This window comes from Anabrus simplex, chromosome 9 (assembly GCF_040414725.1).
Source record: "Anabrus simplex isolate iqAnaSimp1 chromosome 9, ASM4041472v1, whole genome shotgun sequence".
Lineage (NCBI taxonomy): Eukaryota > Metazoa > Arthropoda > Insecta > Orthoptera > Tettigoniidae > Anabrus > Anabrus simplex.
The window spans coordinates 95,599,267-95,624,971 of NC_090273.1; the positions used below are offsets into that span (position 1 = coordinate 95,599,267).

At 40.9% G+C, this 25,705-nt stretch overlaps 1 protein-coding gene across 2 annotated transcripts in view; it reads right to left on the reverse strand.

Moving 5' to 3' along the window:
- The window catches only part of LOC136880953 (excitatory amino acid transporter), a 273,345-nt gene that overhangs the window by 189,832 nt on the left and 57,808 nt on the right, over positions 1–25,705 (reverse strand). Inside the window, exon 1 of one of the 2 annotated variants that reach the window (XM_067153498.2) lies at positions 22,758–22,803. The exons of the other annotated variant lie outside the window; for it this stretch is intronic. Within the exon in view, the coding sequence (XP_067009599.2) occupies positions 22,758–22,776 (19 nt within the window). The 5' untranslated portion in view covers positions 22,777–22,803. Of the gene's footprint in view, positions 1–22,757; positions 22,804–25,705 lie in introns of those variants that run through there. 2 annotated transcript variants of the gene reach the window in all.

Here is a 25,705-nt window from a genome sequence, read left to right on the forward strand (position 1 = left end):
GCTGGACGTATTTTCCGAGTAATTCCCGTTGATCTTTTCCCTAGCATAACCTTCAACGGCTCAACGACTGACTCACATGCTATTGAACGGTTATTATACATATGGGTTAAACCAAAACTACCGTATTGTAGAAAATTCCTAAATAATTATAAAATTATTATTGTCATAAATAATAAAATAGCATGAAAAATATTCGAGTGATCTTATTTTTCTATCAATTCTAAATTATACAATGTCTAACTGTAATAGGCCTGCTTTTTATTTACGTATTTATTTATTTAATCTGTTTACCCTCCAGGATTGGTTTTTCCCTCGGACTGAGATAGGGATCCCGCCTCTACCGCCTCACAGATAGTGTCCTGAAGTGTGAGACTTTGGGCCGAGTGATACAACTAGAGAGGAGGGCCAGTATCTCGCCCAGGTGGCCTCACCTCCTAAGCTGAACAGGGGAGGGTGATGGGAAGATTGGAAGGAATGAGCAAGGAAGAGGGAAGGAAGCGGCCGTGGCCTTAAGTTAGGTACTGTATCATATCGGCATATTTCTGGAAAAGAAGTGGGAAACAACGCAAAACCACTTCGAGGATGGTTGAGGTGGGAATCAACCCCCCTCTACTCAGTCGACCTCCCGAGGCAGGATGGACCCCGTTCCAGTCCTCGTACCACTTTTTTTTTTCAAATTTTGTGGCAGAACCAGGAATCGAACCGGGGCCTACGGTGGTGGCAGCTAATCACACTAATCACTACACCACTGAACCTGCTTTTACTCATTGTAAATATTGCGTTCATGTAAATATATTACTTATTCTGTTGATCAGCCTTGTCAATTATTGCATAATATACATTTTACAATAAAATGTAGGGCAGAAATGAAACAAATGGAAAAAAATAAGAAAAGACTAATATAGTGAGTTAGCCCAAACAGTGCGACTCCAACACTTGATTAAACATCCCCAACTCCTCTTTTCCCACCTCCTTGCGTTATTGCCTCTCCGTCTGCTCTGTGGCTAACTAATTAGCATGCTAGCTTTTAATCTAAGGGATCCTGGGTTCGATTTCCGGCCGGAATGGGGAATTTAATCTTCGTTAGTTAATTCCTCTGGCTCGAGGACTGCCAGCATTATAGGGGAGAAAATTCTCCCAAGTAAATTTACAATTTACCGCCTATAATCTCAGCCACCCTACAGCAACAATGACTTTTTTCAACTAATCATAAGGACATTGGAACATTATACTTTATTTTTGGTGCCTAAGCAGGAATGGTAGGTACATCTCTCACCTTATTCATTCGAGCAGAACTAGGACAACCAGGCTACTTAATTGGTCTTCAACACTAGTTTTTGCCTTAGGTAGGGCCCGACCTCATAGATACGCAGGTTGCGCCTGTGGGTAGGGGTGGTAGAATAACATCCACGGTATCCCCTGCCTGTCGTAAGAGGGGACTAAAATGGGTCCCAGGGGCTCTCAACTTGGGAGCGTGGGTTGCGACCATGGGGCCCTGAGATGAGTCCTAGCATTGCTTCCATTTACTTTGCGCAAGGCTCCTCACTTTCATCTATCCTATCCAACCTCCCTTGGTCAACTCTTGTTCTTTTCCGACCCCAACGGTATTCGATTGCGATGCCTAGGGTATCTTTCAATTTCATGCCCTTCGTGGCCCTTGACTTCCTTTGGCCGTTACCTTCATTTCTTGAAGTGTCAGGTCCCTTCCATTTTTCTCCCTGTTTAGTGTTATACAGAGGATGGTTGCCTAGTATTACTTCCTCTTAAACAGTAATCACCACCACCACCTGTGAAATTGAAAGACCTGCACACGCCACTAAATTGTCTCCCCCAAAATCCCTTAACCACGAGATAAAGCTCTCTCACCATCAAAACCAAAATTTTCATCTCCCCTTCTATCATATCTCCAAATTCGTCCCATCTCTTGGCCAGAGAGTGGGCATTTCCAAGTAATGATCCGCCTCACCCTCCAGATAGGCTAAATAACAATAAGAAGTAGAATATGCTTCACCCGTCGGAACTCACGGTAACGAAACCACTTGACGCGCTTATTATCCCCATCTCATCAGACACGTGATCGATCCGTGACGACTATACGGCGCCTTTCTTTAACCCATGACACATGGTGCATTTAAAGCAGCCGCGTGGGAGTTCTTATGCAAATACATTTGAGGGGATTTCCCTCCTTAATTTAAACAGCAAAGCCATGATTTCATAGTTCCCCGCAAATGGTTAGAGCGCTGGCCTTTGGTCACAGAGGTCCCGAGTTCGATTCCCGGCCAGGTCGGAGATTTTAACCTTAAATGGTTAATTCCCTTGGCTCGGTGTTTGTGCTGTCCCCAACATCCCTGCAACTCACACACCACACACAACACTATCCTCCACCACAATAACACGCAGTTAGATAAATAGATAAATGTCTTTATTGGCGTAGTTAAGGCCATTGGTCCTTCTCTTACACTAAACCTGCACATGGCAAATGTTGCCCACCCTCATCGGAGGATCTGCCTTACAAGGGTTGCACCCGGCTAGAAACAGCCACACGAAATTAAATTTTAAAAAATAGTTCCCCGCAGGCTACCGTTGAATCCACTCATTGAAAGGAAAATATACTTCAGAAAAGTAACCTCTATATTTTGACTTTATCTATTACTTCTCAAGCTCACAACTGCGCGCCCCTAACCACACGGCCAACTCGCCCGGTCCTATAGGTTTCAAGAGGCATTGCAGTGAGAGACTCTTTTCCGTGAAGAATGGTTCTTTAACATGTTAATGAATACATTTAATCAATTGTCTTTGCCAAATGGCAATGTCAGGATTCGATCCCACAGTCTAGCACAATATACGACCGCCTAACCTATTGTTGCAATATTTTTGGTAGAGCAAATCCATAGGGTATAGAAAATTTGTTTTGTGTTAAAATGAAATATTGGATTGCAGCAATCTCAATACGTAGATAAATGTGTCTAGTTTAATATTCTTTCAATTAAAATGTTTAATTTTCCATTGAATTAATACTATTACAGTGCAGAAATGTGTGCTGTTCTTAAAACTGTTTCTTGGAAACATTAACATGTTGGTAGACTTGTCATGGGGAAGAAAAATCATTCGCTTCAATTAAAATACGAGAATGGTCTTGAAAATTTTGGAAATATTCTAATGAAATATCTTGGGAATTATCTCAAGCAATAGTTTTGAACAACATACAACACATGATGTATTAAAATAAATTGCAATGAAAGAAATAATCAGCTTGTATTCGTGAGATAGTGAGTACGAACCCCACTGTCTGTAGTACTGTAGATAGTTTTCCGTGGTCTCCTATTTTCACACCAGCCAAATGCTGAGGAAGAAAACTGAGAACAACAGGAGGAAGATGTATACAAACGTTAAAATATTTCTTTTAAGAATTTGTTTTACGTCGCACCGACACAGATACAGTAGGTCTTATGGCGATGATGGCATAATAATGGGTTAGGAGTGGGAAGGAAGCGGTCGTGGCGTTAAATAAGGTACAGCCCCAGCATTTTCCTGGTGTGAAAATGGGAAACCACGGAAAACCACCTTCACGGCTGTCGACAGTGGGGTTCGAACTCACTATCTCCCGGATACAAGCTCACAGGTGCACACCCCCTAAAGTTCCAGTAAAATGAAAGCACGTGTTTTCAAACCGTGACTGCACGTGTAAAACTAATCTTGAAATCGTTTACCTACACATACAAGTCATACTGCTAATACACATCCTTACAGTATCACAAGTTTATTCGTGTATACAAATAATCAGGAGCACCAGTTTTAAACAACCATCTTCCAAATGCAAGCTTACAGCGAACAGTACATGATTGTGCGACATAGCAAGTCGCTCGATATTTAAATGTTAGCTGCTGCCCTTAAGCGATATGGCTCGGATATTACGAGTCCCCAGACTACCACATGACGATCATTCAGAATGTGAAATAAAAAGGAAGAGAATTGAGACTAATTCACATTGCTCATGGAAACGTATGAATGAGGGCAGGATAATATGATGCATTTTCTGGACGTCAGAGGTAAGCTATCGTAAATACAAAACGATGATTTTGAGCATCAGTGGCGTGAATACGACTTTTCCTTGGTGGTGGTGGGGGGGATAATAATAATAATAATAATAATAATAATAATAATAAAGCAAAGCAAAGTCACCTCAGTACAGGCCATGAAGGCCCTTGGAGGAGTGGAAGGTAAAGGCTTCCACCATTGTTAACCTCGGCACGTGATGGGGTAGAGTGATTAGCTTTATGCCCTGTCGCCTTTGCCCCCAGGAATTAACCTGGTACTCATTTTTGGTGTAGGCTGAGTGAACCTCAGGGCCATATGCACCTCCGGAAGTGGAAATCTCGTTTCTTAAATTTTACGACTTCCTGACGGGGATTAGAACCTACGTCCTCCCGGGCGAACCGAGTACGCCTTTACCGCCTCGGCCAGGCATCCCCTAATAATAATAATAATAAAACATTTAAATACAGTTTCCAGAGCGGGGGCATGAAAAATGAAAATCCATAGCCTGTTTCCAATTTCAACCGGGTCAGGAATGGAATGAATAAATCCCCTATCTAGTGGCGAGGATAGAATTTGTGCCGGCTGCCGAAGCTTGTCGAACTCCACTGGGGCAATGATTAATGACTGACAGATGAAATGATATTGTAGAGTATCGCTGGAATGAAAGATGACAGGGGAAACCGGAGTACCTGGTGAAAAACCTGGTTCGCCTCTGCTTTGTCCAGCACAAATCTCACTTGGAGTGACCGGGATTTGAACCACGGAATCCAGCGGTGAGACGCCGGTGCACTGCCCCTTGAGCCAGGAAGGCTCTTATTGGGGGATATGAATAGTAATTATGACACAAATAATAAAACGCATTTCAAAACCCTGGTGTGAGCAGATCGAGGATAAATTGGGCAAGATTGGGTTACATGGAAGACAGTAGTATTCAGTGTGATTGCCGAAAAGACCAGTGTGTTCTACATATGCTTCAATATCGACTGTGTCCAGCTTCCTGCACAGAAGATGATCTTTACCGGGCTACAGAAAATGCACTGGAAGTGGCCTAGTTTTGTCAAAACTTATACAAACTGTGTTAAATGTATGTTCTTGATTAATAATAATAATAATAATAATAATAATAATAATAATAATAACGATCTCCCACGATCCCTCTTCTTTATTTTTCGCCAGGCCTAATTTACGTGTATACTTGACTTGCTCGTTGTAATTCTGTTTTGTTCGCATATTCATCTCTGCATACCAACAGTTGACTTCAGTAAGGTGCGAAGGATTTAAATGTCGCCTAAAATTATTCAGTTGGGAGCCATTGACACGTCGCACTCGTAACAATGTGCTCTTTTGAACGACGTAAGCTGCAATAAACACCTCATAATTTATCGCCTCAATTTTTACAGGCATGCTACGTTACGTGACGCCTAATCTACAAGTGACCACTATTGCTAACTTGACAGAATTTCCATCATAACTGACGGACTTTCAACGTAGGCGGAAAAATAAGGATTTTGAAGGATGGTGGACTTTGTGGCGGAAATTATTACGAAGTCCATTGCCTTTAATAAGATAAAATATGTGAAAACCTCCATCAGAAATAAACTTAAAACCAACATGGTAAATTCAATCCTTACTGTGCGTGTCGTTCTTAAGCAAGTAGAAAATTGCTGTCGTGATTATACTCTACCAGAAAAAGGTTCTCAAGCAAATGGGCACGATCTGCAGAATAGGACAACTCAGCACCTCGACCTCTGAACTCGAAGCAGATAATGATGATGATCTGGATGAATTGTTATTTTATCCGACATAATTGTAAAAATGTTAAAATTTCCTTTAGCATTTCTACCGTCTGAGCCACTTAGGGCCGGTTGCATAAAAGTTAATCTGAGTTCAACCACCCGAAACTGATCTCCAGTCAAGCTGAACTTAGAATTTTGGTTGTATAAACATTAATCCAAGATCATGTCTTCTTGATGGAAGATCAAATCTGACTGGTGAATTTTCTCAGATTAACCTGGTTGAACTAAGTTCAGCAGAAGGAATATAATTATTATTTTTGTGAGAAATAAATCTGTTTAGCTGTCTATAACATAATAACAAAGAAAAATAATAAATAGGCCTACTGTTGATTAAAGTAAAATGATAAGTAATGCTAATTGTAATTATTTGAACAATAATTAACAAGTTGTTTGTTCTCCACTGTTTTATGCTTAGGGCCTATAGGTTATGCTATTTTTCAGATTTCAGATTACTCTGACGTTTCATCCGAGAATTGAGAGTTTGAACTCCAAAGAGCTCCTCGCGTGTTTCAACATAGAAGGAATCCCTTGTTAGAACTAAATGATCGACAATTTATAATACGGTTTCGATTAGGAAAACGTGTAGTTGAAGAACTAGAACAAAGATTACATCTACAATTAAGGACACAAACTAAACGAAATCATGCACTGAATCCAATATTCATGATCCTTCTCACACTAAAGATTTTACGCAACTGGAAGCTTCGAAATAGTAATTGGAGATGTATTAAATGTAAATAAAGGAACTGCAAGTAGGACTATATACAAAGTCACTAGAGAGATTGTAAGTAGTATAATTGGATGGTTCTGGCGCCACCGCCACCTCCGGCTCCCAGTGGCCACCTCCACCTCAGCCAGTGGCCTCTTCCAGTACTGCCAACTTAACCTAACTAGCGCGACAGTACTGCCAACTTAACCTAACTAGCGCGAAATTTGAATTTGTAAACAAAGCCACGTGCTTTTTGACAGCTGTCATCGACAACAACGCATCGCTAACCTCACTGCTGCCATCTTGACGGGCCTAAACCTCACTAGTGCCAACTTAACCTCACTAGCGTGAGGTAAACAAAGCCACGTGTTTTTTGACAGCCACGTGCTTTTTGACAGATTTGTAAACAAAGCCACGTGCTTTTTGACAGACAACAACGCATCGCAAACCTCAGTACTGCTATCTTGATGGACCTAAACCTTAGTGGTACCAACTTAACCTCACTAGCGCGAGGTAAACAAAGCCACGTGCTTTTTGACAGCCACGTGCTGTTTTGACAGCTGTCATCCGCCATCTTTAAACCACAAAGCACTGTGCTGCCCTCTATATCGCAGTAGCTGCAAAATTCGTCACCTGTCATCGACAGTGCTGCCATCTTGACGGGTCTAAACCTTAGTGCTACCAACTTAACCTAACTAGCGCGAGGTAAACAAAGCCACGTGCAGCTGTCATCCGCCATCTTTGAGCACAGTGCTGCCCTCTTTAGCTACTTACCTTTGAAATGTGGTGGCGGATAATTTGAAAAATGCTTTTTTGACAGCAGCCATATTGCATCGCAAACCTCAGTGCTGCCCTCTTTAGCTAGATACCTGTGGTAGCAGACAATTCCACGTGACAGCAGCCATCTTTAATCAAGAGAGCACCGTGCTGCCCTCTATGTGGTGACGGCAAATTCCACGTGCTCTTGTTTGGAAACAAACTCACATGCTTTTTTTTTTTTTGACAGCTGTCATCTGCCATCTTTAATCAACAGAGCACAGTGCTGCACTCTTTAGCTAGATACCTTTGAAATGTGGTGGCGGCAATTTGAAAAATTCTATGTGCTCTTGTTGGGAAACAAAGCCGCGTGCTTTTTTTTGACAGCTGTCATCCGCCATCTTTAATCAATAGAGCACTGTGCTGCGGGCAATTTCGTTAGCTGTCATCCGCCATCTTTAATCTAGAGAGAACAGTGCTGCACTCTATGTGGTGGCGGTAAATTCCATGTGCTTTACAAACCTATGTGCTTTTCTGACAGCTGTCATCCGCCATCTTTAATCCAGAGAGAACAGTGCTGCCCTCTATGTGGTGGCGGCAAATTCTACGTGCTCTTGTTTGAAAACATACTCACGTGCTTTTTTGACAGCTGTCATCCGCCATCTTTGAGAACAGTGCTGCCCTCTATGTGGTGGCGGCAAATTGAAAAATTCCACGTGCTCTTGTTTGAAAACATACTCACGTGCTTTTTTGACAGCTGTCATCCACCATCTTTGAGAACAGTGCTGCCCTCTATGTGGTGGCGGTAAATTGAAAAATTCCACGTGCTCTTGTTTGAAAACATACTCACGTGCTTTTTTGACAGCTGTCATCTGCCATCTTTGAGAACAGTGCTGCCCTCTATGTGGTGACAGCAAATTCCACGTGGAAACAAGGCTATGTGCAGCTGTCATCCGCCATCTTTAATCACCGTGCTGCCCGGTGACGGCAAATTCCACGTGGAAACAAAGCCATGTGCTTTTTTGACAGCTGTCATCCGCCATCTTTAATCACCGTGCTACACTCTATGTGGTGGCGACAAATTCTAAATGCTTTACAAACCCATGTGCTTTTCTGACAGAGCTGTCATCCACCATCTTTAATCACCGTGCTGCCCCGGTGACGGCAAATTCCACGTGCTCTTGTTTGGAAACAAAGCTTTTAATCCAGAGAGAACAGTCCTACCCTGGTGGCGGTAAATTCCACGTGCTCTTGTTAGTTCGTGATTTAAAATCTAAGCTAGCTGTAAATCCCCGATTCTCGACAGATTCTTAATCCGAGTTGTCAGGAAGGGCAACTAAGAGCTTAGATACTACTAGTTTTGCATCAGGGAGGGCGACTAGTCTTAAAACAAATTCTTGCGATTTAAAATCTTAGTTTTGCGTCAGGAAGGGCATCCGGCCGTAAAACAATAGTTCGTGATTTAAAATCTAAGAAGTGTCTAGCTGTAAATCCCCGATTCCCCGTGTTAGACGTTGTAAAACAGATTCTTAATCCGAGTTGTCAGGAAGGGCAGCCGGTCGTAAAACTATGGTGTATGAGGTTAGATACTGCTAGTTTTGCATCAGGAAGGATAACTCAACACATTCATGTGATTTAAACACATTTTTATTCCCAAGAGAATCGAACCCGAGACTACCGGGTGAGAGGCATGCATACTGTAGGCTATAGGTTTGTTCCACAGTCCTAGAAGTATCGGCACAGTCATTCTGGGCGAGTTGTGTGGAATGCATGTGTTAGCTGAAATTGTATACGTATCTTCCGGCTCAACCTTGAGCGAGGACACTGATAAGCGACTTGTAACTCGCGAACGTCTTCTTAGCTGAGTGTAAGCTCTTAAAACACAGTACCAATTAAGGTTGTAAAATATTCTGAAATTGTCCTCCTCTGTGGTGTGATTAGCTGCTACCCCCGGAGGTCCGAGTTCGATTCCCGGCTCTGCCATGGAATGTGTAGCATTTAGCCTATGTAAGTTCCTAACGTAAAATATCATGATTGTACGGAGAGGTTAAAACACACACAGTGCCTACTCCTATCGAAAGAACCTGCACGGTACCGGCATGTAGGCTTCTCCTGGTGAAGGAGCCTGCACATAGTTTAACGCCTCCTATCAACAGCCCTTACTTAATGCTGGCTTTTTTTTCGCACACCCCGCCTCACACCATAGTTTTATACGACCGGCTGCCCTTCCTGACTAGGATTTTAAATCGCAGTATACGCGATAAATTTGTTGTAGCGGGTTTTATAACTAGATATCCCGGTACCGACACATAGCCTACTCCCGACTAGAAGAAGCCTGCACACGGCTTATTGCCTCCATCCGACAAATGAATCACCGTCAAGTCATGTACTCAAAAAATCATTTTCGAAGGAGTCTGCACAAGGTTTAACGCCCCCATCAACAGCCCTTACTTATTGCTAGCTTTTACACACACCCCGCCTCACACCATAGTTTTATACGACCGGCTGCCCTTCCTGGCTAGGATTTTAAATCGCAGTATACGTGATAAATTTGTTGTAGCGGGTTTTATAACTAGATATCCCGGTACCGACACATAGCCTACTCCCGACTAGAAGAAGCCTGCACAAGGCTTATTGCCTCCATCCGACAAATGAATCAGCATCAACACTCTTGTACTCAAAAAATCATTTTCGAAGGAGTCTGCACAAGGTTTAACGCCCCCCATCAACAGCCCTTACTTAATGCTAGCTTTCTTACACACCCCGCCTCACACCATAGTTTTATACGACCGGCTGCCCTTCCTGACTAGGATTTTAAATCGCAGTATACGTGATAAATTTGTTGTAGCGGGTTTTATAACTAGATATCCCGGTACCGATACATAGCCTACTCCACTGAAGAAGCCTGCACAAGGCTTATTGCCTCCATCCGACAAATGAATCAGCATCAACACTCTTGTACTCAAAAAATCATTTTCGAAGGAGTCTGCACAAGGTTTAACGTCCCCATCAACAGCCCTTACTTATTGCTAGCTTTTTTTTGCACACCCCGCCTCACACCATAGTTTTATACGACCGGCTGCCCTTCCTGACTAGGATTTTAAATCGCAGTATACGTGATAAATTTGTTGTAGCGGGTTTTATAACTAGATATCCCGGTACCGATACATAGCCTACTCGACTGAAGAAGCCTGCACAAGGCTTATTGCCTCCATCCGACAAATGAATCAGCATCAACACTCTTGTACTCAAAAAAATCATTTTCGAAGGAGTCTGCACAAGGTTTAACGTCCCCATCAACAGCCCTTACTTATTGCTAGCTTTTTTTTTTGCACACCCCGCCTCACACCATAGTTTTATACGACCGGCTGCCCTTCCCGACTAGGATTTTAAATCGATATCCCGACATAGCCTACTCCTACCGAAGAAGTCAGCTTAACGCCTCCATCCAACGGGGATAGCGGGTTCGAACTAGAAGCCGTAAATGCTAGGCGAGGGGCCTGCGCGATCGTCATTACATGATCTAGCTTTAGCTCAATACCTACAGGTAAGGAATACCGCGTATGTACCCTCGAGAAGTCGAGGATCACACGCTAACTTTCCAAGGATCGAACTCTTAAATTCTGACACCTCGGCGTCAACAGGAGGTTCGATTCCGGCTTAAATACGTCAGCCTGCAGGTGGGAGCTCTTGTTGCATTCGTTCCGACTGTACCGCAGTTGTCAGCTCAGCGATTTTTCCACATCCGCTTGGTAACAAGCAGAATATTTAGCCGCAGCAGTCTGCGCGAAGTGCTCACAGTTCTCTGTATGCGTTTATTACGTACACACACATCTCCCGTCTGCAGTGAATATTATTCTTCAGCCTTTATCTTAAGGTAAGGTAGAACTGTTAATTACCTTTTTTTATTTGCAAAGCAACTTCTACGCTAGACATCTACATTCATATATGTTTGTTCTTTTTTTTAGGTACCGTTCGAAAGTACGCAACAATTTTATTCATCCGAGTAACAGTCTGCAGCACATGCATTTTTAAGGTATGTTTTCGAACTTTGAGTTGTAAAGATAACTAGGCTAGCTGATACACCCTACACTGCATTCATATATGTTTGTTCTTTTCTTTTTTAGGTACCGTTCGAGTTACAGGCTTGAAAGTACGCATTTTATTCATCCGAGTAACAGTCTGCAGCACATTCATTTTTTTAAGGTATGTTTTCGAACTTTGAGTTGTAAAGATAACTAGGCTAGCTGATACACCCTACACTGCATTCATATATGTTTGTTCTTTTCTTTTTTAGGTACCGTTCGAGTTTCAGGCTTGAACGCACGCATTTTATTCATCCGAGTAACAGTTTGCAGCGCGAAGATTTTAAGGTATGTCTGACCTCTATTCGTTGAAACTTGGTTTCTTCTAAAACATCGTAACTTTAGTCTATTGATAAATAGTTGTTCTCTTTAATCCTCACGCTATAGACGAGGTGCGTACATAGCTATGTCTGCCCTCAACAGGTTGAAAGTTCGTTTCTTCCGTAACTTTAAGCTATTCATAAATAATTGTTCTCTTCAACCTACATACTATAGACGTGGTATAATTTCAAACACGTACACATAGCTATGTCTGCCCTCAACGGGCTGAAACTTGGTTTCTTCTGTAACTTTAAGCTATTCATAAATAGTTGTTCTCTTTAATCTACATACTATAGACGTGGTATAATTTCAAACACGTACACATAGCTATGTCCGTCCTCAACAGGCTTAAACTTGGTTTCTTCCGAACATCGTAACTTTAGTCTATTGATAAATAGTTGTTCTCTTTAATCTACATACTATAGACGTGGTATAATTTCAAACACGCACACATAGCTATGTCCGTCCTCAACAGGCTTAAACTTGGTTTCTTCCGTAACTTTAAGCTATTCATAAATAATTGTTCTCTTCAACCTACATACTATAGACGAGGTGCGTACATAGCTATGTCTGCCCTCAACAGGCTTAAACTTGGTTTCTTCCGAACATCGTAACTTTAGTCTATTGATAAATAGTTGTTCTCTTTAATCTACATACTATAGACGTAGTATAATTTCAAACACGCACACATAGCTATGTCTGCCCTCAACAGGCTTAAACTTGGTTTCTTCCGTAACTTTAGTCTATTGATAAATAGTTGTTCTCTTTAATCTACATACTATAGACGTAGTATAATTTCAAACACGCACACATAGCTATGTCTGCCCTCAACAGGTTGAAAGTTGGTTTCTTCCGAACATCGTAACTTTAAGCTAATCATAAATAGTTGTTCTCTTTAATCAACATACTATAGACGTGGTATGATTTCAAACACGCACACATAGCTATGTCCGTCCTCAACAGGCTTAAACTTGGTTTCTTCCGTAACTTTAAGCTATTCATAAATAGTTGTTCTCTTTAATCTACATACTATAGACGAGGTGCGTACATAGCTATGTCCGTCCTCAACAGGCTTAAACTTGGTTTCTTCCGAACATCGTAACTTTAGTCTATTGATAAATAGTTGTTCTCTTTAATCTACATACTATAGACGAGGTGCGTACATAGCTATGTCTGCCCTCAACAGGTTGAAAGTTGGTTTCTTCCGAACATCGTAACTTTAAGCTAATCATAAATAGTTGTTCTCTTTAATCAACATACTATAGACGTGGTATAATTTCAAACACGCACACGTAGCTATGTCTGTCCTCAACAGGTTGAAACTTGGTTTCTTCCGAACATCGTAACTTTAGTCGTTCTCTTCAATCCTCATGCTATAGGCCTAACTCACAGCCATGTCCAACCTCTATAGGTTGAACATCGCAACTTTAGGCTAATCTCTATTGGTGGTTCTCTTTTCAGAACTTGTTGCATACGCTGTTCACCTAAACACTTTATTCGAAGAAAGAGAAGACACTATGTTCCCATGCGAGCTGTGTAAGGCAATGTTCACAAGACGTGACAGCCTTGCACGCCATGTAAAAACAAAACATCATCAGCTATCTGCTTGCGACTATAACCCTACTATGTTCCCCTGCGAACAGTGTAAGGCAACGTTCGCAAGACAGGATAACCTCGCACGTCATATAAAATCAAAACACCCTAGCATAACATCTGCTTTATGTGATGTTTGCGGGCTGTACTTCGCTAATGTAGAGCAATACCAGGCTCACTTAGCAGAGGTACATCAAATATCTACTTGCCCTCAGGTAGTAGTAGGGAAAAAGCGTGCAGCTACTGATGTAGCTGTAGAAAGTACTAGTAGTAAAAAACCTAGGAAAAATGAACTTCAAACTATTCACTGCGAGCACTGTAACACTGATGTACCATCTTCGCATTTTCAGGGACACTTACGGAGTAATGCGCATAAAAATAATGCGTGTAGAAGTGGTAGTAACGCAAACATCGAAGAAATTAATACAGCATTTAAAAGTAGGATTGCTAGTTACCGAATTCGCACCAGTCAAAAGTTTCAGAGCACTTCAAACTTTTTAAATTGCGTTCAACCGGATGTACAACAGCTTCTTGCTAAATCTTTGTCCAATCATAGTTTATTTAAAGTTAATTTTGAACTTTTCGCCTTGTACATTAAAAACACGGATGAATCCGAAATAACGGACATTAAATCATTTAATACGAAGAATTTTGTCATAAGTGAGTCGACTAATTTTGGTGATGTACTTAGGGATGTCTCTAACATTATTTCAACTAAGAGCGAGGAATTTCAGGAAAAGGAATCAGGGTGGGCTTTAGTTGAGATAATGTATCTAGAAGTTAACATCAATAAGTACAATCCTATGCGTGGATCTTCGCACATCGAGCTGCCGACATGGATTCAGCAAAGAAAAGCTGTTGTAAACATCCAAAACAATGACGAAGCATGTTTTGCATGGGCGGTGATGTCAGCTTTAAATCCTGTGAAACGGAATGTAGCGAATAGAACATCATCCTATCCACACTATTCAACGCAGCTAAATTTCGATAGTATAGAATTTCCTGTGCAGATAAAGGATATTAAGCGCTTTGAGGAACTAAATAACATTAGTATTAATGTGTATGGTGTAGAGAAAAAGTCTGTAGTAGGTCCTCTGTATTATACATGTCATAAGAAGAGTACTCACGTTAATTTACTCTATATTGAAAACAGTGAGAATAGCCACTTTTGCTGGATTAAAAATCTGAGTAGACTTGTTAGTAGTCAGTTATCAAAACGTAATGGTAAAAAGTGGCTATGTGATGGATGCTTGCAGTATTTCAGAAATGAAGATCAGTTAACGAAGCATTCCAAGAATGACTGCAATCATGTACGTACAGAGATACCTACTACAGGCAATAATGTTTTAAAATTTACAAATTTTCACAAGCAGATGTGGGTACCGTTCGTGATTTATGCAGACTTTGAAGCCATCCTCACGCCATGCAACACATGCTCACCTAATCCTGACAACTCTTTCACTAATACTACGCACATGCATGTCCCGTATAGCTTCGCGTATTACATCAAGTGTAGTTACGATAGTACGCTTAACAAGTTAGAGCTGTATCGAGGACATGATGCTGCTAAAGTATTTTTAGAAAGACTTGAAAGTGATGCAGTTCGTCTCGGTCGTATTCTGAATAGTAATATTCCTATGAAGCCACTCACCGAAATTCAGTTAAATGATCAAGAACGTGCTACAAAGTGTAGCATTTGTGATGGGGAATTTTCCGAAAATGACCCTAAAGTTTTTGATCATGATCATTTAACTGGTTTCTACAGATGTGCCGCTCATTATAGCTGTAATCTTAAGTATAGAGTTCCTAAATTTATCCCTGTAATTTTTCATAACTTATCTGGTTACGACTCTCATTTCATCATTTCACAATTTGGAGCTTCGGATGAAAAAGTAGATATAATCCCTCAGAATAAAGAGCGGTACATTGCGTTTGCAAAGTCTGTAAAAGTAGATGCTGAGCATTCTATAAAACTGAGATTCCTTGACTCGTTTCGCTTTATGGCGAGTAGCCTCGATAAACTTTCTAGTCATTTACAGCCTGAACAATTTACGGAAATTCGACGCGTTTTCCCTGAAGAAGCGCAGTTTAATTTACTTCGGCGTAAGGGTGTTTTTTGTTACGAATATCTCGACTGCTTAGACCGCCTCGAAGAACGTGCCTTACCATCGAAACAATCCTTTTACAGCTCGCTGAATTCAGCAGATATTAGTGATGATGACTATTTACATGCACAACATATCTGGGAGCAGTTCTACATTCAAACGCTGGGTGAATACTCCGATTTATATTTAAAGACAGATGTACTTTTGTTAGCTGATGTTTTTGAAAATTTTCGCTGTGTTTGCATGAACACCTACAGCCTTGACCCATGTCAGTATTTTACTGCACCTGGGTTAAGTTGGGACGCGATGTTGAAACACACGCGTGTGAATTTAGAACTGCTAACTGATATTGATATGGTGCACTTTATAAAAGCATCCATTCGAGGCGGTCTGAGTCAGTGCAGCGGCCGGTATTCGAGGGCTAATAATAAGTACATGCCGAGTTTCGATTCCAGTCAGGAATCTCGGTATATCGTTTACCTCGATGCTAATAATCAGTATGGGTGGGCGATGAGTCAGCATCTACCGGTGAGTGGTTTCCGCTGGCTGACGCAGTGCGAAATTGATGCTTTACAGCTACACGTCCTAGGTGATGAAGCTGATAAAGGTTATTTCCTCGAAGTTGACTTACAGTATCCTAAAGAGTTACACACTTCTCATAATGACCTACCGTTCTGCCCTGAAAATATGAAGTCCCCGTACATTGCATCAACGACGAAAATGCTCATTGCTAATTTATGCGATAAATCTAAGTATATCATTCATTACCGAAATTTAAAACAGTGTTTGCAGCATGGTTTGAAGTTATCCAAAATTCATCGCGTACTAGAATTTAATCAGTCACCGTGGCTAAAGCCATATATCGATCTGAACAATAATTTAAGAACGAATGCGGTTAACGAGTTTGAAAAAGATTTCTACAAGCTCATGAATAATAGTGTGTTTGGTAAGACTATGGAGAATGTTGACAAACGCGTTGATGTAAAATTGATTACAAACTGGGATAATATTAAGAAAAGGTATGGTGCTAACTATTTAATAAGTAAACCAAATTTCCACAGCTGCACCATCATACACGAGAATTTAGTTATTATACAGATGAATCGTGTCAAGGTTAAGTATGACAAACCTACCTACGTCGGCTTCACAGTACTTGAATTGGCTAAAACACTCATGTATGAATTCCATTACGATTATATGATGAAGAAGTACGCGCATAATGCGCAATTGCTCTACACAGATACCGATTCGTTTATTTATCAAATCAAAACTGATGACTATTACAATGATATAAAGCCTGACTTGGGTAGGTTTGATACGAGTAACTATCCTGCAGATAATCAATATCATCTACCGCTAGTGAACAAAAAGGTTCTAGGTAAAATGAAAGATGAATGTGCTGGGAATATTATCGATTCATTTGTAGGTACTAAATCCAAGTCATATTGCATAAAACTCTTAAATGAATTACAAATAAAGAGATTGCAGGGGGTTAAAAAGAATGTCGTTCAGAATCAGCTAAGTTTTGAAAACTATAACAATTGCATTAAAAGTAATCCACCTGTTTCGCATAAGCAAATGTCTGTCATTAGAAGCAAGAAGCACCAGTTGTACACTCATTTAATTAGTAAGGTAGCCCTTAATAGCGATGATTGTAAACGGTTTGTCATTCCAAATTCTACCAACACGCTAGCCTGGGGGCATAGTAGTATTGATAAGTACTACTTTACATAAACATTATGCTAGAGGTGTGTGTACTTACGTTACGCTGTCTTACATCACAATTCGGGAGAGGAACGCTGGTACGGCAAGTCTAAACTTGTACATTCAAGAATTGCATCGAGAAGTACGCTAGGGTGAAATGATTCGAGATAAAACTTGTACATACAAGATGTAAATAAATAATGTAGAATCGGCATATTCTTTTATTTTAGGTTAGGTATCACCTTCCTCCCGCTCCTTATTTGCAGGATAGAGTTTTTGTTTATTACTCATAGAAGAAAGAAGGTGATGAGCAGTTTCGTGAGTATAGTTCGGTAAGTATCTCGAGAGCAGATTTTTTTTTGTCAAAAAAGCACATAGCTTTGTAAAGCACGTAGGAAAGATGGTGGATGACAGCTCTGTCAGAAAAGCACATGGGTTTGTAAAGCATTTAGAATTTGTCGCCACCACATAGAGTGTAGCACGGTGATTAAAGATGGCGGATGACAGCTGTCAAAAAAGCACATGGCTTTGTTTCCACGTGGAATTTGCCGTCACCGGGCAGCATGGTGATTAAAGATGGCGGATGACAGCTGCACATGGCTTTGTTTCTACGTGGAATTTGCCGTCACCGGGCGGCACGGTGATTAAAGATGGTGGATGACAGCTGTCAAAAAAGCACGTGAGTATGTTTTCAAACAAGAGCACGTGGAATTTTTCAATTTGCCGCCACCACATAGAGGGCAGCACTGTTCTCAAAGATGGCGGATGACAGCTGTCAAAAAAGCACGTGAGTATGTTTTCAAACAAGAGCACGTGGAATTTTTCAATTTGCCGCCACCACATAGAGGGCAGCACTGTTCTCAAAGATGGCAGATGACAGCTGTCAAAAAAGCACGTGAGTATGTTTTCAAACAAGAGCACGTAGAATTTGCCGCCACCACATAGAGGGCAGCACTGTTCTCTCTGGATTAAAGATGGCGGATGACAGCTGTCAAAAAAGCACATGGCTTTGTTTCCAAATAAGAGCACGTGGAATTTGCCGCCACCGGGCAGCACGGTGATTAAAGATGGCGGATGACAGCTGCACATGGCTTTGTTTCCACGTGGAATTTGCCGTCACCATATAGAGGGCAGCACTGTTCTCTCTGGATTAAAGATGGCGATGACAGCTGTCAGAAAAGCACATAGGTTTGTAAAGCACATGGAATTTACCGCCACCACATAGAGTGCAGCACTGTTCTCTCTAGATTAAAGATGGCAGATGACAGCTAACGAAATTGCCCGCAGCACAGTGCTCTATTGATTAAAGATGGCGGATGATAGCTGTCAAAAAAAAGCACGCGGCTTTGTTTCCCAACAAGAGCACATAGAATTTTTCAAATTGCCGCCACCACATTTCAAAGGTATCTAGCTAAAGAGTGCAGCACTGTGCTCTGTTGATTAAAGATGGTGGATGGTAGCTGTCAAAAAAAGCACGTGGGTTTGTTTCCAAACAAGAGCACGTGGAATTTGCCGTCACCACATAGAGGGCAGCACGGTGCTCTCTTGATTAAAGATGGCTGCTGTCACGTGGAATTGTCTGCTACCACAGGTATCTAGCTAAAGAGGGCAGCACTGAGGTTTGCGATGCAATATGGCTGCTGTCAAAAAAGCATTTTTCAAATTATCCGCCACCACATTTCAAAGGTAAGTAGCTAAAGAGGGCAGCACTGTGCTCAAAGATGGCGGATGACAGCTGCACGTGGCTTTGTTTACCTCGCGCTAGTTAGGTTAAGTTGGTAGCACTAAGGTTTAGACCCGTCAAGATGGCAGCACTGTCGATGATAGGTGACGAATTTTGCAGCTACTGCGATATAGAGGGCAGCACAGTGCTTTGTGGTTTAAAGATGGCGGATGACAGCTGTCAAAACAGCACGTGGCTGTCAAAAAGCACGTGGCTTTGTTTACCTCGCGCTAGTGAGGTTAAGTTGGTACCACTAAGGTTTAGGTCCATCAAGATAGCAGTACTGAGGTTTGCGATGCGTTGTTGTCTGTCAAAAAGCACGTGGCTTTGTTTACAAATCTGTCAAAAAGCACGTGGCTGTCAAAAAACACGTGGCTTTGTTTACCTCACGCTAGTGAGGTTAAGTTGGCACTAGTGAGGTTTAGGCCCGTCAAGATGGCAGCAGTGAGGTTAGCGATGCGTTGTTGTCGATGACAGCTGTCAAAAAGCACGTGGCTTTGTTTACAAATTCAAATTTCGCGCTAGTTAGGTTAAGTTGGCAGTACTGTCGCGCTAGTTAGGTTAAGTTGGCAGTACTGGAAGAGGCCACTGGCTGAGGTGGAGGTGGCCACTGGGAGCCGGAGGTGGCGGTGGCGCCAGAACCATCCAATTATACTACTATTGTAGCTCTAAAACCTCAATTCATCAAGATGCCTGCTGAGGAGGGTGAAGTAAGAAGGACATATCTTTTTCCTCTTTCTTAAAATTTGCTGTACGCGTCTTCTTGTTAGTCATCTTTCTTCTCCATTTTGCGGCTTTGTTTACGTATCGCAGTCAATTGAATGTCGAATGGCGTCGAGAATTGTCGATCGTTTCTATCTAAATCGCATGTTCGATACAACTCGATTAGATACAATCGCAATTATCTCTCTTGTTTAGCGATGTTGTCAACTCTGTTTCGTCGGCTTTAGATCAAAACTGAACTTGGTTCAGTGATCTCAGATTAGTGTTATACAACTCACACAGAGAAAAGAACGAAGTTCATTTCCGATCTTCGATCAAAACTGAACTACAGTTAGCGATTTTTATGCAACCGGCCCTTAGACTGGTCCATAATAGATGGGGTAGATGCCATTACCATTGTTGCGTACGTGTTACCAGCGAAGGGGAAGCCTTCATGTACCGTCGTCTTTGCTTAATCTCTGGATGGTGTCAAAACAAATTAAGTTACCGCTCAATCCAAGCAAAAATTGTAGCATAGCTTAAGCTACGGGTGTCAAACCTTGCCCGTCGTAAGCGCAGTGCCTGTGCTAGAAATATCTGCGCACGCGGACTCAAAGTCGCTTCCCCTCAGTCGCCTTGTACTTCCCCATATTGCTGACTCAGTGCTGCGCACGCCTACATGTGACAGGCTCCAGTTCCCTGTTTTGGTCTACAAGTAATGGTTGAAACAAACAGTTACATAGGCTGTGACATAAGAATTAACGCAAATAATTTGTTAGGGTGTGTTTGTGTACCTTTGTATCAATATGGTTGCTTGAAGAGAGGTTACTTTTATCATAACCTATTATCTTTTCTTTAGGTTTATAAAAGCACTAGTAAATGTACCCGTGCTTCGCTACAGTATTCTACATTGTATACGGATATCGAAATAAATTACTGTACATGCAGTGAATAAGATTTTTTTTTAAATTGCATGTCTCTTAGCGTTATCCAGAAACAGCAGGAGGAGGTTCCCATACGTTGTTTCCAATCTAGTGTGCGACTTGCGGAGTTTTGATGATAACGGCAGGCTCACTTGCCTACTGCCATTCACAATCGAGCAGGGGAGTTTTCATTATAATGGCAGGCCTCATTATCTACTGCACAGTCAAAATCGATATGGGGAGTTTTCGTTACAATGGAAGGCCCTCATTCCTACTTTCAGACAGATTACAATTGAGGAGTTTTTATTATAATGGCAGGCACCTTCCCTAGTGCCAGTCAAAATTGAGTTCTGCTCTTATCATTGCAATGACAGGCCCTCTTCTTAATCTTAGTCACACCGAGTTGGTGAGTTTCCATTATAATAGCAGGCAACTATGCCTAATACCAGTCAAATTTTAGATGGGTAAATTTGTTTATAATGGCGGACACACTTGCCTACACCCAAACACAATCGGTTAGGGGAGTTTTGAACAAAATTGCATGCTTCCTTGACTTCTGCCAGTCAAATCGAGAAGAAAATTGTTCATTACAATGGCAGTTCCTCCTGACTAATACTAGTTACACAGGAGTTGGAAAAGGATCCCATTCCTACTTCCAATCAAAATCGATGTGGAGAGTAATGATTACAATAGCAGACGTCTTCCAGCAGAGAGTCACCATCGATTTGTAAAATATTAATTATTACAGTCACACCCTTTCTATCGCTACAAATAGACTTCAATAAATATATATAGATCGACATACGAAGTATATGCATATATACAATATTGCAAAGCTCATTTACAGATTAACTGCTGCTAAACGATATGTCATATTGACTAACGGATTGTACCATAAGAAGCCTCATTTAGCGGTCTAGATGGCAGGTTTTAAAGATATTTTCTCGTATCGAATCTATTTATGGGTAAGATTGAGTTAGAAACGTTGAAACCTTGAGTATTTGAGTATACTCTTTGGTCTTTCTTCTTTGCATATCAGTTATTATATTTTGCTATGTTTTATAGTACACATTTTTGGAACACGAGGATTTTTACCGAGGGACCCAGAGCTGGAATGAAAAAATAGGCGTATTCTACGGCTAAGATTTAAAATTAACTCTAGTTTAGACGTGCAATCAATAGAATTGCAGGAGTGATAACGACACGCTATACGAAATGCTAATGTTTGTTCTGTTATCCGATTTTCTTGTCTGACCTAAAGAGTATTTTGGGCAAATACTTCACTGGACTTAACTGAGTTGTTTAAGAATTTCGCTGTTAATATGCTTTTCAATATCACAAGCACCTAGTCCGACTCCGTGGCTGGTCTCGAGTTCGATTTCTGTTCTGATCATGGGATATTAATCGTGAACGTTTGGTTCGGGATAAAGGGTGTTGGTGGTGTCCTCAACATGCCTGCAAATTACACACCACACAAAATTATCCTCCACCATACTATCACGTAGTTTCTCATACATGGCAGAGGGTCTGCCTTACGAGGACTGCACCATACGAAATTATTATTAACACCTTTATATCAAATTGCCACAACACAGTTTCATTTGTCGCACTTTGCCTCACCTTCATTAAGAACACTGCCTTAGTTTGACAGAAAATTTACACTTCCATTTCCGAATTTCACTTTTACAACAAACATTTACATATATTTGTGTATTATATTATTTGAAGATAAGAAAACATATTTGAACATGTAACTGTACCGTACACGAAAATTAAACTATAAATTTCATGGGGAATTAGGGATTGGGATAACTTACCAAGGAGATGTTCAATAAATTTCCAATTTCTTTGCAATCATTTAAGAAAAGGCTAGGAATAAAACAGATAGGGAATATGCCACCTAGGCGACTGCCCTAAATGCAGATCAGTAGTGATAAAAAGAACACACGAACGAAAACGGCGCAAATATTTTTGTTATTTTTTATTATTTTAAACTTTTACGTTCAAAACGCACAGTTAACATCAACATCACTATTTTATGCTGAACGATTAAAAATCCATTATTCCTGCAGGACGGATGGCAACCATATAGACGGCGCAATGAAAAGGTTGAAATCCTGCTTTGAGAAAATGTAAACCTCCAAAAATCATTCACAATTTGCCGAAAGACTCCGCTATTTTCTACAATATAATTTTCTCCTCGAAGGTAAGAAATATAAAATTCATTATAAAATGATTTTATTACTATTAGACCTTATAGTAATTAAAATGAAAAGACTGGAAAGAGAATTCTTCGCATTACCCTTTGAATTCATATCCATGATGGACGTCTGTCTGGCACGGTAGATTTTCACGACTGACAAGAACAGATGAGAGATCTCTATTTATACCATTCCATCTGGTGTAGCCTTGCATAATATCTCGCAATTGTTTGATCAAGTTTCCATTAGATAAGCTATAAACTGTCTTTAAAAGTGTGATAGGTGATAATATTTTTTTGCAGATATGTTGTATCATCGTCTTAATAATTGGTAGTTAACTTGAGTAATTCTGAGTTATTTTCAAGACAGAACAACTCCTATCTGATATAAGTATTTGTATTTCTCACTTACTTGGGAACACAGACTATAACATAACTCCAATACTGGTTCAACCGTCATGTTTCACTTGGAAATAAAAAAAATTCATAATCATTCTAACAAAATATGCTGTGTCATTTGGAAGCATAATAAAGTGAAGAAAAATACTTTTAACAAACTCCCCCTGTCACTTGGAAATATATTGAAAGATAGCACAGTTTTTTTTAAAAAAAATCTTGCCGGGCCGAGTGGCTCAGACGGTTGAGGCGCGGGCCTCCTGACCCCAACTTGGCAGGTTCGATCCTGGCTCAGTCCGGTAGTATTTGAAGGTGCTCAAATACGTCAGCCCCGTGTCGGTAGATTTACTGGCACGTTAAAGAACTCCTGCGGGACTAAAGTCCAGCACCTCGGCGTCTCCGAAAACCGTAAAAGTAGTTAGTGGGACGTAAAGCGAATAACATTGTTATTATTAAAAAATATTTTTATTTGTTCCTGAAGGCAACAAGCATCAGTCTGGTGGTATACGAACGTGCTGAAATAAACTAGCTTCATGTCGGCAGATTTATCTGTATGTTTCTGGCACCTCGACCTCTGAGTAAACCGTAAATGAAGTTGATGGGACATAAAAACAAATACAGTAATATTCTTGTTATTATAAGGGTGTAATAAAATACAAAACATCTAAAAAATGCGAATATATTAAAATTTGGCACTACTACTACAAATTTTTAATAGTACACCATCAGATTTTGGTGTGCTCTCTGAATTAGATATACCTGGATGTTGTGTTATGTAACCTCTTTGCATGACGAGTTATGTAAACTCTTTGAGCATCCCGGCTACCACAACGACTCTTTGGCCAGTCCTTGTCATTTAATCTGACCCTGGTGTCCTCAGTGTAATCTATCCAACATTTCCTGTCGAAGCTATCATGGTATAAACATCCGCGTGCCTTTCATTAGCAAGCCTTTCACAATGTTCAGCTCTGATATATGTTTCCAAAACAAATATTTGTAGAAAGCATTATCCGAGCGTTTCGACTGTAAACTCCAAGAAATAAAACGAGCACAAGAAAATGACGCTGAATGCAAAGAGGTTACATAACACAACATGTATGGTAGAAAGTTGCGATCCGTCTTACGATCGGTAATGACTTTCCAACTGGTATCTCAGGAGAAGTTTAACCAATTTATAAAGAACGAATTTAAAATAAAAGTGCGGAACAAACCATTTTTTGATCAAAAGGAAAGGGGCGCGAACGCTTCCATCTCTCCGAGACGGAGACAAGGTCTGGATTCGGGACATGCGTCGATATGGAATGGTCACTAGGAGATCGGCGATTCGCCATAAATACGTGGTCAAAACTCAAGAAGGAAATTTCGTTAGACGGAACAGAAGACTCGTAGAGCAGGTGCAGCATGACCAGACGTCACCAGCAGTGCTAAGATATTTTTGTCGTAATCGATACTTCAATACAAAGAGGTTACACAACACGTCATGCAAAGTAGTTACATAATACTACACTGGATAGTACGTGTTGCATCTCCTTTCTTCGTGCGGTAAGACGTGGACTCTACAAAATACTAGAAACACTTGGGAGCCATACTGATCCATAATCACTTCACAGCCTCCCATATTGCACGGAGATTGTTCGGGGCAGAGCCCTGTGCGCGCACATCCCTCTCGACAGCATCACGGATGAACTATATAGGATTGAGGTCAGGTGACTTTGAGGGCCAGGCAAGAGTCCTCATGTCCTTAGAGTATTCATCGAACCAATCGGCCAAGTCCGGGAGCGATAATCCGGCACATTCTCTTGCTGTAGGTACAGGTTTCTCGCAGGATGTGGGGGATAACAAATAGGTGGACATCGTTTGACGGAAAGTTCCTATATAGTACGCCGATTAGGAACGTTGCCGGGGTTCCATTTCATCCAATGAGAACAGTTCTCGTAATGTTACATTTATCTACGCTACCTAACATCCAGACACATAGCCATGCTCTGAATGCCGTTACTAGAAGGAGGATTTATATGCGCTAAAACGGAAAAATATTCATGCATCTATGCGCTAAAAACAGAAATACATGCACTCATATATGCACTATTGCATACTCTGCAAAATACTTGTTTCCCCTCTATGTATAAGATTTGTTCTCCAGATATCAACTGCTGAAGCAGAATACTTATAGTTGCTTTTTCTTTGTGCATGATTTCTAGTGGTTACTGCTCTTCATACAATTAAGAAATGTAAGTACCTATAAACTATGTAGACCCAACATAGCGACGGCTGCGGCAAGCTCGCAATGCACTAAACACGTTTGCCAAAGCCGGCGCATTATCCACAAAAGATGAACTGTAAAGATAGGATAGAGCTATAAAATATTGGTCTGGACAAGACAAATTGTCTGGACTGGTTAGGTCCTACTAGTGACAAGGTCATAGGAAAAAAGACAATGGTGACATTATTTAATTTCAGGTTGTTTCTGTTTTAATTCTTCTATATAAGTAAGAATTCTTTTTGGGGCGGCCAAGCATCGAGGAAGGATCTCTCTTTTCCACTACTTCAGGTCTCGTAAAACATTATTTTTCTATGATTCCAACTTTCGAACCGAATACGTAACCGCCACCGACAAAATATTACACATTGTCAAGCTATTGTTAATACTGTCG